The sequence below is a fragment of the Desmodus rotundus genome, chromosome 5 (assembly GCF_022682495.2).
Source record: "Desmodus rotundus isolate HL8 chromosome 5, HLdesRot8A.1, whole genome shotgun sequence".
Lineage (NCBI taxonomy): Eukaryota > Metazoa > Chordata > Mammalia > Chiroptera > Phyllostomidae > Desmodus > Desmodus rotundus.
Genome location: NC_071391.1, coordinates 165,082,988 through 165,099,297, shown reverse-complemented (window position 1 = coordinate 165,099,297; position 16,310 = coordinate 165,082,988). Strand labels below are relative to the sequence as shown.

Genomic DNA, 16,310 nt, shown 5'->3' with positions numbered 1-16,310 from the left:
ACGTGATTCGGTGTGTGTTTTGAAAACAAGTTCAAAAACTGTTCAGGAGCCTGCGGTGCAGGGCTTTGCGATGGGCGGTCTGGGAAGGGGAGTGCTATGTGGGGAGGCTGGTTCCGGCGGCATGCCCAGCAACCTCCGTGGGAAGGAGAGTGCAGTTGGATTTCTCACAGTGGACGGGAGTGCTCAGCCACAGCCTCACGAAGACGGGGGTCCACCTGGGGGAGGTGCGCGTCCGTCTCTGCCTGCGCTGCCTTTCTCCCTGCGGGTTGGGGTGAGGGCGCAGGCCAGTGGCAGCAGCCAGGGCTCCTGACCTCCCTCCACGGCTTCTCACTACCCCCGGAAATCCAGGGTAATGATGCAGCACTGTGTGTTCAGGCACCAGGCGGGGACCTGTACAGTCAGCAGACTCAGGCCCGGCACCGTCTCCAGGAGGAGGGGGTGCTCCCTGGCTACACACACCCGGGCACTCCCAGCAGAGCGGACTGGGGGGGCCAGACAAGAGCCACTGCACCCAGTCTCCTGGGACCTCCGGAGAAGGGCTCGATGTCCCTGCAGACACACTGGGCCCCAGGCCCGTCCCTCTGTTCTCCAAAAGAGGCTGTTTGCACCCTCATTAGAGAATAAACAGCCACCAGCCCTGCTTTCTGCCATTTATGGAGCTGTTCTTCTTACGGATAATTGGGGGAAAACAGCAGCTTCCGTTCATGGCGGAGCAGAGGGTCGTGTCTGGAAAATCCTCCTGTAATTCAGTCGGGGCTTGTTGAAGTTTGGGCTGCCAAGCACGGGCCGGGGTCCTAGTGAACAGACTGGTGTCCGTGAGGGGAGCCTACAGTCCGGGAGAGGTCACGGGAAGGTGGTCGGGGTCCAGCTGGGCCGTGAGCACCGGGAGGGAGAGCGGCTTGTCCTTCTCCCTGAGAGTCAGCAGGAGTGACTGCCCACTACTGGACAGCCAGAGGGATTGCAGAGGCAGTTCGAGGCTGGTTCTCTGAGAAGAGAACCTGGGTGGTCCGTCTGCACAGGCAGGAGGGTGGCCAGAGAGAAAGGAAACCTTCACCTCCAAGGATAATCCTGCCTGGATGCAAAGGCAGAGGGACCCCGGAGGACAACACCCAGCCAGGGCCCAGGGCAGCCTGGGGGTAGCAGGAGCCTCCCACTACCCTGAGTCACGCAGTTCTCTCCTTCGTCCAAAATCTAGAAAGCCACTGAGCCCAGGGCCGCTGGCTTCAGGGGAGGCTGACATCCAGGACAGCAGCCTGGGGCGGCAGGAGTCGTGTGGAGTGGCGTTTGCTCACCCTCCGCTGTCACACCCTGCCTCTCACATCCCCGTTGACCTTGGGAACTTGGCCCAGGACTCCAGCACTAACTCGCCCCGGCTCTTGCTCTCTCTCTCTCTCTCTTTCTCTCTCTCTCTCTCTCTCTCTCTCGCTTCCCAGGACGACTTCCTCCTGATCCACTACGATAAGGGACCCTGCAGGGACAAGCTGGGCCACTCCAGAGCTTCTGTCATCTGGCATCGCACACAGGTAGGGCCGAGCCAACTAGACTTGGATCTCAGGAAGAGTGTGTGTGGGTGTGTGGGTGTGTGTGCGTGTGCATGTGCAAGTGTGTGTGTGAGGGTAGCTTCCAGAAGACCTGCCAGTTGCGTAGAAAACCAGAGCTAGGACGTGCAGTTCCTGCTCTCAGGTGGGGCCCGAGCGGTGCACACGGAGAACGTGGGGCCTGAGGGACTTGCTCTTACCTGTGGTCTCGGCCACGGTTCACAGTTTTTCAGTCGATCCTCGCGCAGCCCTGGAGGAGGCAACCCCTGCAGAGGCCCCAAGGTGAGCGACTTGAAGAGGTCCCTGTGCACCTGTGGAGGCCTGTCGCTAACACAGGTTCACTCTTTCTATGCACCTATGTTCCCTGCTGGGTGCCTGGCACCGTCCTCCGTTTTCAGGGCCCACATTGCGCTTCACGATGAGGCAATAGACCAGCAACAGGCACCCGGCAGGACCTCTGCTGGGCAGGGCGTGTGACAGGGGAGGGGTCTTTCAGAGGGTGTGATGGGAAGGTCCACAGGAGTGGGCCCAAGGCAGGGCTGCATGGGGAGCTGGCTGCGCAGGTGTGAGCACGGGCAGAGGGGATGGGAACGGGTTGGTGGGTAGAATGGTTCTCTGAAGGTTCCCAGCTCAGGGCAGGAGTGGGGTGGAAAGGGTCGGAGGTGGCCTCAGAGGCCAGACCCCGGGGGCTGGCGGCCAGCATGAGATTCCTGCACTCAGAGCCACCGAGCAGGCCAGCCACCCCCATGCAGGAGGTAAGGGAGCCGGGTCCCAGGGCAGGTGCGTGAGGAAGGGCGCTGTCCCTCCCGCGTGGGAGTGCACATCCTCAACAATCCCCTGTGGCCCCGAGGCCGAGCTGACGGTCCCTGCAGTCAGGGCCCGGAACGCCTCCTGGGACAGCGACAGTGGGTCGTGTGGCTTTGCGGGTGGGGTGGGCTCCGTCCCAGCCACCTTGCTTCTGGCGGGGAAGAGGCAGCTGCCCATGGTGGGCCAGCAAAGAACAGTGGCTACATTCTAGAAAGCTCTTTAGAGACAGGGCAGCGGGGGGGGGGGGGAGTCAAGAGCTCCCTCTAGGGGGAATAACATCTTCTGGTGTTTCTGCGGCATCTGAGATGGCTTGCGGTTTTGACAAAGCGTGGTGTGAATTCATGGCACGTAATTCCCCTGCTGGGATCCAGACCAAGGGGCTCGGCCAGCTGGGCAAACACTGGGTCTCAGCATCAGCCCAGTCTCATTTACTGATGCAGGGTCGTGTGAGTGCATGCGTGCGGGTGGTGGTTTCGGGCAGGAGTCCAGGTGCATGAGGCCTGTCCAGAAGGTACCCGGCCACGTGCCGTGAAACACTGACATTGATGAAGAAGATACAAGATACAGGAAACACTGTACAGGACAGTGACACATCAGGCCCCTTGGGACCTCACACAGTTCTCCCAGTCGCCATCAGCTGCCCTGTCGTAATTTCCTGAATCTAACTGATGGTCCGAAATCTCTTCCCTTTCAAAGGGGTTTCCATTTTGGGATGATGTGGACTCCGACCAGTGGGGTCCGTGTGTTGTGGCTGCGGTGAACAAATTCACAGGGACTGCAGAAGTCCTGCGGAGAAAAGGGACGGCATGGCCACTCTCTGAGTGAGAGAGAGTGCCTCGACCCCTCCCTGGACAGGCTTTTATTGCTTTTCTGGGCATATTACCTTACGGAAGGTCCTCATTTATTATGCACAGGAAAGATGTTGCTGTTTACTTCTTACAGATAACAAAGACAAGAATGTTGCAAATGCAAGGGGAAAAGCGGTTGAACGGGTTACACCCCATCCTTGGGAGGATTAACAGACTTTAGGAAGTTACTTTAAAGATATGCAGTAAACATTTGCTGCCTCAATTCAGGGTGAGGGAGTTTTAGCAAAAGCAAGTCTCAAAGCAGCCTGGGTACAATGCAGGCCTGGTTCCCCACGGGAAAGCCGATCTGTGGGCCCGGCTCCTGTGTACCACCTTGCACCTGTCGGTTTTCCAAACCAGGGCTGAGCCACATTCGCCACTGCCACATGGGTCAGTTCCCTATATTGGGAAAAGCCAGAAGTCGCAGGGCACCAAATCTGGGCTGTAGTGGGGCTGAGTCACCTGGGCGATTGGATGTTTTGCCAAAAAACTCTGCATGAGACGTGATGCATGAGCGGGCACATTGTCGTGATGAAGCTGCCAGTCACCGTTGCCCACAGCTGCAGCCTTCTGAATCATCCCAATAGTTTCTGTGGAGGACTGTTCAAGCTTCACGCAAAATTGGATACAGATTCGTTGCTCTACTTGCTCAGTCATTCTGAATGTGACGGCCACACAGTACACGTGCTCACTCAATGGTGTCTACTGCCCCCCACTGACCAGTACAGTGAAGTCATCATTGTTCACACGTGCGCATCCCAGTCCACTCTCCTTGGCTGCCAGGTCACATCGATTTGCACAAATGGTTCTCATTATATTAATAATGGCTGGACTTTTTCTGGACAGAGCTCGTATTTTTCTTCACACATCTGGGATGCTTTGCATCCTACAGTGTTTCAGAGCTTTTAGCAGTCCTTAGAGATCTTTCACCTCGTTTGTTTATTTTATAATTGAGAAAATCATTTTATAATTGAGGCCCAGGGAGAAGTAAACACCTGAGTCAGGATTAGAACTAGGCAGTAGGCGTTTGTGTAATGATCCCTCTGAGCACTAGGTGGGGCTGTAACACCATCTTCAGGTCTCTGTCCTGGGCCCTGAGCTGCCTGGGAGGGAGGAGACTAGCCCAAAGCAGATTCAGGTCTCTCTGACCAGCCTCCCTGCCTAATTTGGATGGCAACAAGTCTACATTCGAGGCTTATTTCTTCCAGCATTTACTCATACCTAGGGGTAAACATACGTGTTAAAACAACACAAAATACAAAATAAAACATACGTGTTAAAACAAGGTTAACCCAGGGCTGGCTATCCCTGATGCTCCGTGCTCATGCCTTTCCTGTTCTCCTACCTGGACTGCCCCCTGCCCCAGCCCAGCCTTTCCTGTTCACCTGCCGCCGCCTCTCTCCACCGTCGTAGCCACCTCCCCGAGAAACGCTTCCTTCTTCCTGGCGCTCTCCACACCCAGAACCTGATGGAAGGGTTTCTTCATTGCACTGTTAGAGTCGACTAGATTGTGGTCTCTTTCCACCAGACTGTCTGCTTCTTGGGGGCCACGATCATAAGTGCCTCTGTATTTGCAACACTCAGGACAGCGTCTAGCTCAGGTGGGATAGCGTCTAGCTCAGGTGGGACAGCGTCTAGCGCAGGAGAAGCTGCTGGGTTAACGGGATGTGTAAATGGATGGGTGTTTGGGTGCTCAGGTGGAAAGAGGGAGGGGAAGGAAGGGAAGGGAAGGAAATAGGGTGGATGGACGGATGGAAGGATGATAAATGGATGACGAGGGGATGGATGAGTGGGTGGAAGGCTGGATGGACGAGTGGAGAGAGATGATGGATGGATGGATGGGTGGATGTTGTATGGATAGTAGACGAGTGGGTGATGGGTAGATGGATGGATAAATGGGTGGAAGGCTGGATGAAAGACTTCATGGATGGACGTCGCATGAATAATGGGTGGATGGACAGATGGACAGATGTGTGGACGGATGCGTGGGTGGGAGGGCGAGGCATGGGCGGATGAGGGGTGGATGGGGTGGTTGTATGGGTCATATTTCAGCTGTGGCGCCTACAGGCCAGCCGCCTCACCCTCTGCTCCCGTGCTTCCTTCTTGCAGGTCGTGGGCATCTTTGCCGGATTTGGGCTCCTGCTCCTGGTGGCCTCGCCGTTCCTGCTCCTGGCCACCCCGTTCGTGCTTTGCTGCAAGTGCAAGTGCAGCAAAGGTGACGACGACCCCCTACCCACCTAGAGGAAGGCGCGATGCTGGCACGGGACCCCTGCCTCCGGGAAGCGTGGAGCCCCTTCCCCACTGCCCCCCCCCACTAAACATCGTTCTTGCCTTATGTGCCCCATTGAGCTTCACAGTGTCACTCTGGACGCCGTGGTTCCAGGGACCAATGTCAGAACCTTCGCCGAGGCCCCGGTGCCGTCGCCGAGGCAGGGGTGGCAGGGCTGGTGGGTGGAGGGCACGTCCCGGCGGAACCTGGCTCCGCAGACTCCACCCGGGAGGTGCTGCAGGAAGCACACGGGCAGCTTTCTCCCTGTGGTGACAGACTAGCAGTGTCTGGCAGGTGCACAGGAGACCTTCTCCGCGAGTGTTGTCGTCCCGCCCTTGGCCTCCAGGTGGCGCCATGTCGCCGAGAGAAGTCTTGGAAGGGCTGAAGCTCGCTGCAGACTCCGGTATTGACTTGATAGCGCCGTGGAAGACAACCCTTTTTATCCCCAATGGCACTTCCTAACATCCTTTTCAGAAGGCGTTCTTCTTCCCAGCGGAGTAGTGGAAAACCAACACGGTGCGTCTACGCCATCCTATGCCTTCGTCGCGATGTGAGGCGCGCAGGCTCAGAAGCTGGGGTGAAGGAGCTCTGGGGCCTGGGCGCCCTGGCGTCCCTCCAGAAGCCTGTTCCGCGTTTCTTCGGAAGCACAGCTGTGTTGGAAGGACCGTCGCCGTCATCGATTTGCCTTTCCTTTCTTTGCGCTTTGCCGAGCCAGTTCCGCTCATCGGCTTATTTCTGCTCGCCCGGGTGTCAGCAGACCCGCTTCATGTCTTCAGAACCCACACGTCCGCTCGGAAGTGGTTTTGCTGGGCGTCGCTGCGGTTCGGCGCTCGCCTCTGTCTCCCCCAGTGGACAGTAGGCAGGGAACGGGGCTCTCGGTCCTCGGGGGGCCCTGGGGGCTGGGGGGCGCTTCCTGGGTTTCTGCAGACTTTTCATGACCTATTTGCTTTCTTGAGCTCCAGGCGCCGACCCTAACCGTTTGCCCCTGCTGAAAACCTTTCCGTTCATTCTGACGGGGGTCTACCACTCAGTCTTTTCCAGGCCGTGGGACTGCTCCCTCCCACGGCAGTGGCGTGCACGGGTCAGTGAGATGTGCCACCCCATCAGTTAACTTTGAAAAGTGGGGAGCGTGCATTCTTTACAGAGAGTTGGTGTCAGCCGTCCCGTGTGCTTGTACACAGTGAGCTGGTTGCGTGGAACTTGGGACTTCCAAGCACGGTGGAGGGGCAGATGTTGCAGATTTATTACAGTGGAACTTATGAAAACTTCCTAATGAGCCTTCCACAGAGGAGTAAAGGGAAACAAAATCTGACTTTGCTCTCCCCCGTGTGCTTGTGGGGGGCCCTTGTGTAAATGGGGGGGGGTGTTTGTATCATCTCAGGTCTGGTTTACCTCCCCGTGGAGAAGAAGTCTCTTCTTTATTTCTTGAGGTTTAGTGATCACCTCACTCTTCCCCTCTGGTGTTTATTTCTTTCATGAAACAAGCCATTCAGGAAACCGGTCTGTGTCAAAATTTTCCCTTGTAACTGTAGTTTAAAAATTCAGTATCTACATTGAAGAACATGCCTGCGCCCGCCTTTGAGGGGAGGAGGGCTGGGCAGCGAGTCTCAGTGCCTGGAGAAGGGGCGCTAGGGTCCGGTGGCCCGATGGCTTTTCTGAGAGGGTGGCAGCTCTGTGAGGCCCGAAGGTGAAGCTGGTGGCCTGTGCTTGAGGTTGCGTCTCGGGGTATGTGACCGCCTCCCTCAGGCCACCGTGCTTTGACGTGTGTGGAAGCAGCAGGTGCGTGGCCCTGTGTCCAGGGGTCCAGAGTTGGGGGGCTGCACCCCATCCCGGTCCATCCCACCGGTCCTGTCTGCTGCCCACTGCTCTCTGCACAGTGACCGTCCCTCCTCTGTCCACTGGGGCGGGGGCCAGAGCCTCGGAAAGGCCACGTTCCCAGGGTGCGAGCTCCGATTGCTCTGTTCCTGGTGGGCCAGGCTGTCTGTCTACCCTGAGAAGTCCGTGGCCAAACCCTGCCTGTGCCTTCACCGCTGGCGCATTTCACAAGCATGCGGTTTGACCCCTTTGGGACCACCGAGACTGTGGGGCCGGCGGGAGCCGAAGTGGCGCCTGCTTTCTCTGAGGTTTGGCACCAAGCGAGCCTCGGTGCGCTTCAGCGACAATAAAACTGAAACCGTCCATTCCCTGGAAAGACACCGGCGGGTCGCCCGAGGTCCTTATGTAACCCTGCATTTCCCCTCCTCCGACGTCTGTCAGTCAGGAATGCCGGGCCCCCTGTCCATGGGGACGTGATGCCAACCAGACTCGGCATAAAATGTGGACAGAGCGTGGGGAGCTGGCCTGCGTTTGGATTTTAACCTCACCGTCAGTCCCTGAGAAACTTTGGCGAGTTCTCTACTTAGGGGGTGGACTCCTTCCCGCTCATGTGACGATGAGACCCCCGTGGCAGACGGTTTTCACGCAGACCCTCTGGAGGCATGTACATGTGGATTCCATCAGAGGCCTTCAGTCCAGGGGACAAGGAAGAAGAGCCTCCCAGACTCACCAGGGCTGCAGTGGAGGCCCCGCTGGCCCGAAGGTTGTCTGAGTCCTGTTGGAAACCGACCGCCTTGTGAGGTTGGATGGGCATGGCCGTCTGTCCAGCTGGCCCTGTCCCATGTCCTGCAGCCTATAGCCAAGCTTTGCCATTGTCACCAGTGGCCAGTGCCTCAGAGGAGGGGTCGCTGTGAGCATCACACAGCGGAGACTAAGTTAGGACTAAGCACAGATGAGACCTTTGCTACAACAAACCTGCCTGTGTCCGCTCTCCCTGAGCCCCCGGGAGCAGCCGCTGGAACCCCCACTTGTCGCTTCTCCATCAGAGGAACCACATCTCTTAACCTTGTGTTGTTCCAGAAAACTGGCTGAGGGGCCGGGCTGATTCCTGATGTGAGCCCCAGGCTCACGAGGAAAGAGGTCATCACATATGCAAGAAATACTTTAAGACGAGTTTATCTTTTTTCCCCTAAATGACAAAAATTAAAAAGTTATCTCAAAAAATGGAATGGGCAGTTTCCCCCAGGTAAAACGGGGGGGGGGGGGGTTGGGAAGAACCAGGGCGCGCTTTCTGTATGGTTCTCAGATTCTCATGTATTAATAAATACCCCTTGTATATATACATAGACACATTGTAGCGAACTCATGGAGGGAGAACATGGTGCGTGTGTAGAGCTCCAGGAAGGTCTCGTTAAAAAAAACAAACAAAAAACCAAAGCTTGTTTATTCCTCGGCATGAACCCAAGTCCCGAGGGAGCTGAAATGGAGAGCAGTGGCCGCAGTGGCCCCAGGTGCCACGTGGCGCGCAGGGGCCTGCGTTCTCTTGGAGCAGCAGGTGCGCTGGGACCGGGAGTGCTGCCGTCCGGAGTCCAGCCCACGGTCCCTGCCGCCCTTCAGCTGGGCCATCGCATCCCCCGCAGGGGCTTCGGGGGCGTGCCTGCGCACCCTGATGGCCCCTGCCGACTTCGCTTGTCATTGTAACCTTGTCTCGAACCTGCATGAGTGGGCCACGCACCTGTAGACGTGCTGCGTTTGACGGGCGGCGGGAACGCGGGGCCAGGCGGCTGTGTTGTGGCCCCGGCAGCGCGTGCGCGCCGCCAGCACTGTGATGTACGGGGGAGCCGTCCGAATGCCTTCTCGCGTCGTGATTTGTACTTCGCAGTCCCATGGGGAAGTGTGATTTGTAATTTCAATACATATTTTGAATGTATTGTGTCTTATGTAGTTTGTCCCCCCTTTGGAAGGGATTTCTTTTTAAAGATATTTTGGCTGGAATACAGGCTACTTTTGTAAGTTCTGTCTGGCTGCATCTTTTGTTCGGGTGGGGAGCCCGCAGAAGTGATGGGCGGAGTTGGAGGCGGAAGGAGATGGGGGGCAGGCAGCGGGGGAACAGGCATCTCTTGCGGGGAAGGCAGCGTCCGGTCCTGGGGTTTCCTCCCCCAGGGGCGTTCACCTGAGGGGGCCGGGTCCTGGGGAAGTCCGCACCCTCCTGCCTCCCTTGCCTTCACCACCTCACCGCACCAGCTTCAGACAGTATCTCTGCATCGGGAGCTCTGCGTCCCGTCCCCCTTGGCCGCCCTGCAACCCAAGTGCTTAAACGTGTCTCCCAGTCCACGGGCGTTCGCTTCTCATGAAGATCTGGGAGCGTCCTTCTTCTGCTGGTCGGACAGTGTGTTAAACACGGATGCCTCTTGTTGGGTGGGAGAAATAACAGGGACTCTACGGTTACAGTGGGCGACCTCGACTTCGATTGGCTCCGGGAGGAGCGGACATCTCGTTCACTAAAGGATCGGCAGGCTAGGAGGAGGTTAGATTTCAAAACCCAGCAATCAGCCTTGGGCATGCGGCTCAGTTGGCTGGAGCATTGTTCCAAGCACCCGAAAGGTTGCGGATTCAACCCCTGGTCAGGGCACATGCCTAGGTTGGGGATTTGACCCTGGATTGGGGCATGTACAGGAGGCAACCAATCCATCTCTCTCTCCCCCTCTCTCAGGGATCCTGGGGGAGCAGAGTTGGGGCAGGTCTGGGATGTCATCCAGCCCCACGCTTAGGGAACTGAAATTGCTCTGTAGGGTATGGGAACCGTGGGACGTTCGGGTTGGACAAGGGCTGTTAAGTCGTCTGCTGTAGAAAGACTTCCCCACCCCTGGATCCGAGCAGAGAAGCCCGACTGCAGGTTTTGGGGGGCATCCAGGGGCCTGGGGCTGTGGACTCAGGACTCGGTGGAAGCCAGCCAGCACGCAGTGGCCAAGGACAGCCAGCAGGTGGCACTCCAACAATGCATTTACCGGACTTGGGCTTGGCAGTTTTTGTTACTATTTTTTATTTTGTTTTGTTTTGTTTTGTTTTTGTGCTTGGAGTTTTGTGTCTACCTCCTGCTCTTCCACCCTGCACCCAATGTCACCCAACATCACCCAACATCATTCAGAGTACACTCCCCCCTGAGATGAATCAGAATAAGAGCAGCAAGCAGAGGTTTCCCAAGTGCTTGGTCTCAGAAAGGACCGGGTGGCATTTGGGGCAGCCCAGCGCCCGCTTTGCACCTGTGTGCCGGCTGGAGGACAGCCCTCTGTGGCCACTGGCCGCCCTGGGCCCTGCGGTCATCACCGCCAGCACCCAGGACCTCAGGCACGGGGAAGCCAGGCTCGGGCAGCCGGAGGTGGACCGGCGCCTCTCCACCATGCACTGGTCCACTTCCTTGGGTGTCCCGGGCGGGTGTGCCTGCTCCAGACGACGCAAAACCAACCTTCACCGGAGCGGTCCGCAGGATGTTCCACGTTGGCTCTAAGGACAAGAGGTTTGCCCACTCAGGCAGTGATTTCTCCTCACACTAGAGGGAGAAAGGTTGCCACGGGCACCGCCTGAGTGACCGCCACCTGCCCTGGGGGCCAGTCACTCCAGTCCTTCGAAGGGCTCTGAGCGCGGCACTGCGCTCCCATCCCCCTGCCCCGAGTGACGCCCCAACATGACACTGGAGCCCTGGGCACAGCAGGTCCCCGCTCTCCACCCCTAAGATGCGGGAAGAGGATGAATCCACCGCGTTCTGTTAGTAACGCAGTGACTGCAGGGATTAGCGTCCCATCTTGGATCTAACCTCACTGCTGGTCTGCGCATGGCTGACCAGGAGGCCTCTCTGGAACTTCCAACAAGGGCACCGAATACTTTTCACCCACCAACCGCCGGGCCCCACTCAGAACACGTTGTCAGAAGCCCTGGCTCATCAGGCATAAGGGTGAGACGCTGGGGCTGCAAAGCGCTCTCTTACCACAAGTAAAACCACCTCGCCCAGTGTGGGGAGTGACCCGGGCTTCCATCGGCCTCGCTGAGCTGCACTGCTGTGGGGGCGCCCAGACCCGAGCCGGCCTGAGAGAGGGCGCCCGCGGAGTAGAGAACAGGTTACACCCCGGCCCATTCCTGTTTTCTTGAGAGTTTTAAATCAGGAATGGACTTTCACTTCCATCAGATAGATCCCACACCTGGGCAAAGATGATATAAATTCTCTCCTTTCGGTCCACTCAGGTGGAGACCTGTATCGGTGGGTCCTCTACGGCTGAAACGCCCTGCGTGTGTACAACAGACCCCACCCGTTCGGGCCTCCCTGGCTGACCCAGGTTCGGAAATGGGGTGTCTTCGTCCCTCAGTGTGGCTGGCCTGCAGCTTCCTCATTCCTTTTGTCTCTCGGTTTGGTTTAAGTTTTACATTTACATACTCCCTTTGCAAGATGATTTGGAAACTTTTTTGTCCTTCTTCCTCTTCCTCCTGATCAGAAACTTTCACTAAAATGCAAGTAATTTTTTTCTCAACTTGGTGGACGTCTCCTGTTGAATGGCGGGCTTGGGGCCCTTTTGCGGGGAGACGGTGAGTTCCGAGGACGTCACTTGCTCCCCGTGACGAGGTCTACTGAGAATGTGGCCTCCCCACGGGGGTCAGCTCAGGTGACACATTTTCTTCCCAGTTTCTCCATTTATCTGCACAAAGTCTGCAAAGCCTCTGTGTCTGGTGACTGTGTCTGGAGTCCCTTTGTCCTTATTTCCCATTATGAGCACTCCATCGTGTCTCCTCATTGTCCCTGCACTTAGATGTTTGAAACCCAAGTCTCGCGTTTCTTGATTAGTTCTACTTTTCTCCGTTTCTAAGGAAATGCTCTCCGCCCCCACGTGCTCATTCTTTTGCCCGCTTCCCTCAACTTTATCTTTCTCATTTTCCCCATCCTCGGGTCCAACGGCTGCAGGAGGCCTTCCCTCTGAGCCGGGGGCCCCGCGGCCCAGGTGTGCGCAGTTTGCACGCCTAGAGAGTTTGCATTTCCGTGGCGAGGCTTCGGTTTATTCTCTGACCGGAGGGTTAGGAGATGGAAGTCTTTCGTCGTCGGTTCTACTTCTGGTTTTGCTGTTTAACCTCTGCATTGACAAGTGCTATCTGTGGCGTGTCTGCTCCCTTCCTGTTCCCTGAGCTCCGCCTGTGGCCGCTGAGAGGTCGGTTTTAAGGAGGTTCCACGGGCGCTTCAGAATATTTGCGTATTTCCGGTCTCCTTGGCACGGAACTAGACACAGGTCGGGTCACTTCGCCCAGTTCGGTATATTGTTTAAGTCTTCTATGTGGCGATCTATTCTACCTACTTGGGTCTCTTCGGTAATGAGCAAGGTGAATTACCGTATTTTGCTGTGTATAGTGCACACCCATGTTTTGGTGCTAATTCCTGTGTGTAATGCTCATCCTTATTTTTCTCTCGAAAAATTTGGGCAAAAAAGTGCGCGTTGTACACCTGTCCCTGGTGTTTCTGTTTGTCCCTGGCCCGTGCTCGGCATCTGCATCCTAAGCCTTGACTCCTGCGTGTCTGGAGCACTCGCCTGCGGCTTGTTCTGGCGGAAATTCAAATCCCAGCTCTATTGCCTGTTACGACCTCGGCCTTGGCTGAGTGGTCTTACTGAGCTGAGCTCCCCTTACACGGAAAACGGGACCCCGGGGGCAGACATGGTAGGGTCGTGACCCAGCTGAGGAGCGATGCCCGCCGTGTGCCAGGCCTGTAGCAGAGGCCAGCGAACCACGGTGGTTTCAGTGGCATCCGCCCTTCTCCTCACTGGACCCTGCTGGCAAGCACACGGTGAGCTTAGTGACGAGGCGGGTTGGCGCCCACTTTTCAAATGGTCTCAGATGATAGTGCGCCCCCCACCCCCAGCTCTGCTGCTGATGTCCCTCCCACCACGGCACGTGCTATGGCCCTTCCTACGGTTCCACGCTGCTGCCGTCACTGTCTCGGGCGCTGCTGCTGTTTTTACTACACGGCACCAATGCCACTTTCTCCGCTACTTCTGCTGCGATGCGCTCTTGCATACTGCCGCTTCTCTGGGTGTGCTCACCGCCCGGGACCCCTCCTGCAGCCGTGGTCCTTGAATGACAATTCAAGGTGGCCTCCAGAGGGACCATGACATTCAAATATGACGTGTGTGACAACCTGGTCACGATGAGGCGCTGCAGGCCCTCACGGGTGCCTCGGTTTCCACCTCTCGTCCCGGATCAAATGCAGTCACTGGGAGGGAGAGGGCTGGGCTGGGCTGGGGGTTTCGCAGCCAAGCCTGTGCTGCAGCAGCAAATGTCAGTGGCCCCCGCCCTTCAGAATATCGGGCCTCGGATCTCCAGTTACATGCACATGACGTGCAAGAGAAAAATCATGTATCCGCAGGCCCAGTAGCCAGTGTAAGCCCCAACATTCCTTCTCTCTGAAGAGAGGCCAAGCAGGCGCTGCCGCCCAGGGGTCCGGGAGGGCGGGCTGCACACCACGAGGACACCGTTCTTATGAGAGGGGTCGAGTGCGGTTTCCACTGGGGCTAGGGTCCAAGTCACTGAAAGCCCAAAGAAACACACAGGCAAACGGACTCCAAGCCTTCGCAGTGGCAGGACAGAAGGGTTCCGCGTCCGTGCCCCCGCAGCCCACGGGGGCCAGAGCCGTGTCCTGAGTGAGCGGGGGCCCACCGTCCTGGGTGCCCAGCAATGCCCCTCCGAGTGTTCATCACCCTCACATCCGTGACATGAGGCTCGTCCCCAGCATGTGTGTGAGCAAAACAATGATGCCCAGAGTGAGTGTGCAACAAGTGTTGTTAGTGTTACACCGAGGGTGATAATCTCCGCCCTGCAGGGGTGACCACCTGCCTGGCATGCTTTGGGGACGGCACCTGTTCCTTTGAGACGTCCCATCCGGGGAGACAAGGTTGAGCAGGAGAACAGACAATGTACGCACTGCCAGCGAGAGAGGACTGAGCGCCCGTGAGAGTTTGGAAGAGTAATCGGGGCGCTGGGTGGCTGTGACTTGTGCACCCACACTCGTGTGAGTGCCGTGTTTGAACACACACATGCGCACGCTGTAACGCTGAGTGTTACACATGAGCCCTCAGAAGTGGGCTCCAGCAGAGGCGTGCTGCCCCGGCCGTGCAGCCACAGCTGGCTGCGGGCCTGCAGAGGCGTCTCGCCTGGAGCGGGAGTCCCTCCGCTGCCCCTGCCCCCGCTCAGAGGGGCCTGGTCAAGGGGAGCGGTCTAAGGCAGCATCCTTTGGCAAGGCCAGCCTCCAGGCTCCGGGGTTGCTGTTCGCAGCTCCCAGCAGTGGGAAGGATTAGGACCCAGTGGGCGGGAGGCAGGTGAATTAGAGAGAGTTGAACTAGGAGGTGGCAGGTGGGAGAACTGCGGGAAGAGGTGTCTGAGCTCAGGTGTGTATTGTTAAACAAGGTGATTATGGGTGGGGGCAGGGGGAGGTCACATGACCAGTTTGCACCGATGGAGGCCTAGCAGCCCCAGGGACTAGAGTGAGGAAGCAGCCAAGAGGCCCTGTCCCTGTCGTGTCTGGGGAGGACAGCCCGGCGGGCCTAGTCACCCTGCACCAACCGCAGAAGAGGTCCAGCTGCGGCTGGGACGACGTGAGCACCTTTGTCCAGGTCAGGGGCGCTCCGGGGCAAGAGAGGGTGTCAGTGACGGGGCAGGGGCGAGAGCCGGCACACGGGGGAGGAGCAGAGAAAGGGGACTGCGTCTCGACTTTTGTGAACCCCGCCCACGTCCGAATCTTTCCCAGGGCTCATCTGCAGGACACGGCGCTCCTTTTCCAACTCAGCAAGGCTACAGGTCGGTTTTTTAGGTAGATGTAATATTTGTTCTCTAATTGTTAAATTTTTATTGATTGACTTTAGGGAGAGGAAGGGGGAGAGAGCGAGAAATATCGATTGGTAGTTTCACTTATTGATGCATCTATTGGTTGTTTCTTGTATGTGCCCTGACCAGAGATGGAACCCGCAACCTCGGTGTACGGGGACGATGCTGTAACCAACTGAGCTACCCGGCCAGGGCTCAGTATGCGTAATATTTGATCATAAAACTCCACAGATGAAGGAACGGTCCCTCGCGATGCATCATTTGCCCGGCTTATGCAGGTGTGACTGGCTTCGGCCATGGTGCTCTGGGCCTCTGACCCTGTGGCCCGAGTGCCCTAAATCAGTCCCGACATTCGGAGGTCAGCAAGGGGTCGGTCCCCCTTTGAGGGTCACCGTGACAGGCTGTGTATTCCACTGTGGCCTGCGGGCCGCCTCTGGCGCCGTGTGGGTGGGCATGCAGGTGTGTGCTGGTGAGCGTGTGGTGTTTGCCCGGGCATGCACCCCATTCGACGTGGGCCAACCGGGGCTGTTCCCGCGGAGCTCATCCAGCCCCAAGCGGGCGCATGCGGCTGGTCGGTAACTGGAGGACTGTGTCAGGGCTGGTTCTGCAGTACAAGGGGCCCAACTCCCCGCCATGGAGCCCCGAAACATCCGCTTCCCTTCAGCCTGATAGAGGGGTTCCCTTTACCGGGGTGTCACACTCATTGTCACCAGGGGCCACACCAGCCTGGAGGTTGCCTTCAAAGGGACGAATGTAATTTCAGGACTGTATAAATGTAACTCCTCCTTAACAGTAAAGGAGAGCTCGGCGCTGCCAACCAGGTGCTGGGCCGGATAAAACAAGGTGGAGGCCCGGATTCGGCCCACGGGCCTTGTGTTATCCACCTGTGCTTCATCAGATACTGGTTCACGATTGCAGCGCCGTTCACCATGGAAAACGGGGGAAAGCCGGGGTGCAGGGCTGGTGGGATGGTAATAGCCCACACATGGATCCCGGGTGTCCCGGAACAGAGCCGGGTGTCCCAACGCAGCAGAGCACGCCACTTGCTCTCCCTTCTGAGCACCCGCCCTGTCAGGCAGGCTCATGAGTGTTTCCCAGGTGGGGCTGCTGCCGTGGGAGTGTGCCGGGGGACAGGGGAGCAGCACGTGCTGCCTGGAGTCGACCCGGCTCACCTGCTCC

At 57.5% G+C, this 16,310-nt stretch overlaps 1 protein-coding gene across 9 annotated transcripts in view; it reads left to right on the top strand.

Annotated features, from left to right (window-relative positions):
- The window catches only part of RNF144A (ring finger protein 144A), a 72,583-nt gene extending 63,293 nt beyond the window's left edge, over positions 1-9,290 (top strand). For all 9 annotated transcript variants that reach the window (XM_053923941.2, XM_045189567.3, XM_053923939.2 and 6 more), the window contains 2 exons: positions 1,434-1,523; positions 5,303-9,290. In XM_053923941.2, coding sequence (XP_053779916.1) covers positions 1,434-1,523; positions 5,303-5,434 — 222 coding nt within the window. In that variant the 3' untranslated portion in view covers positions 5,435-9,290. The remainder of the gene's footprint in view (positions 1-1,433; positions 1,524-5,302) is intronic.
- Positions 9,291-16,310: the final 7,020 nt, after the last annotated feature.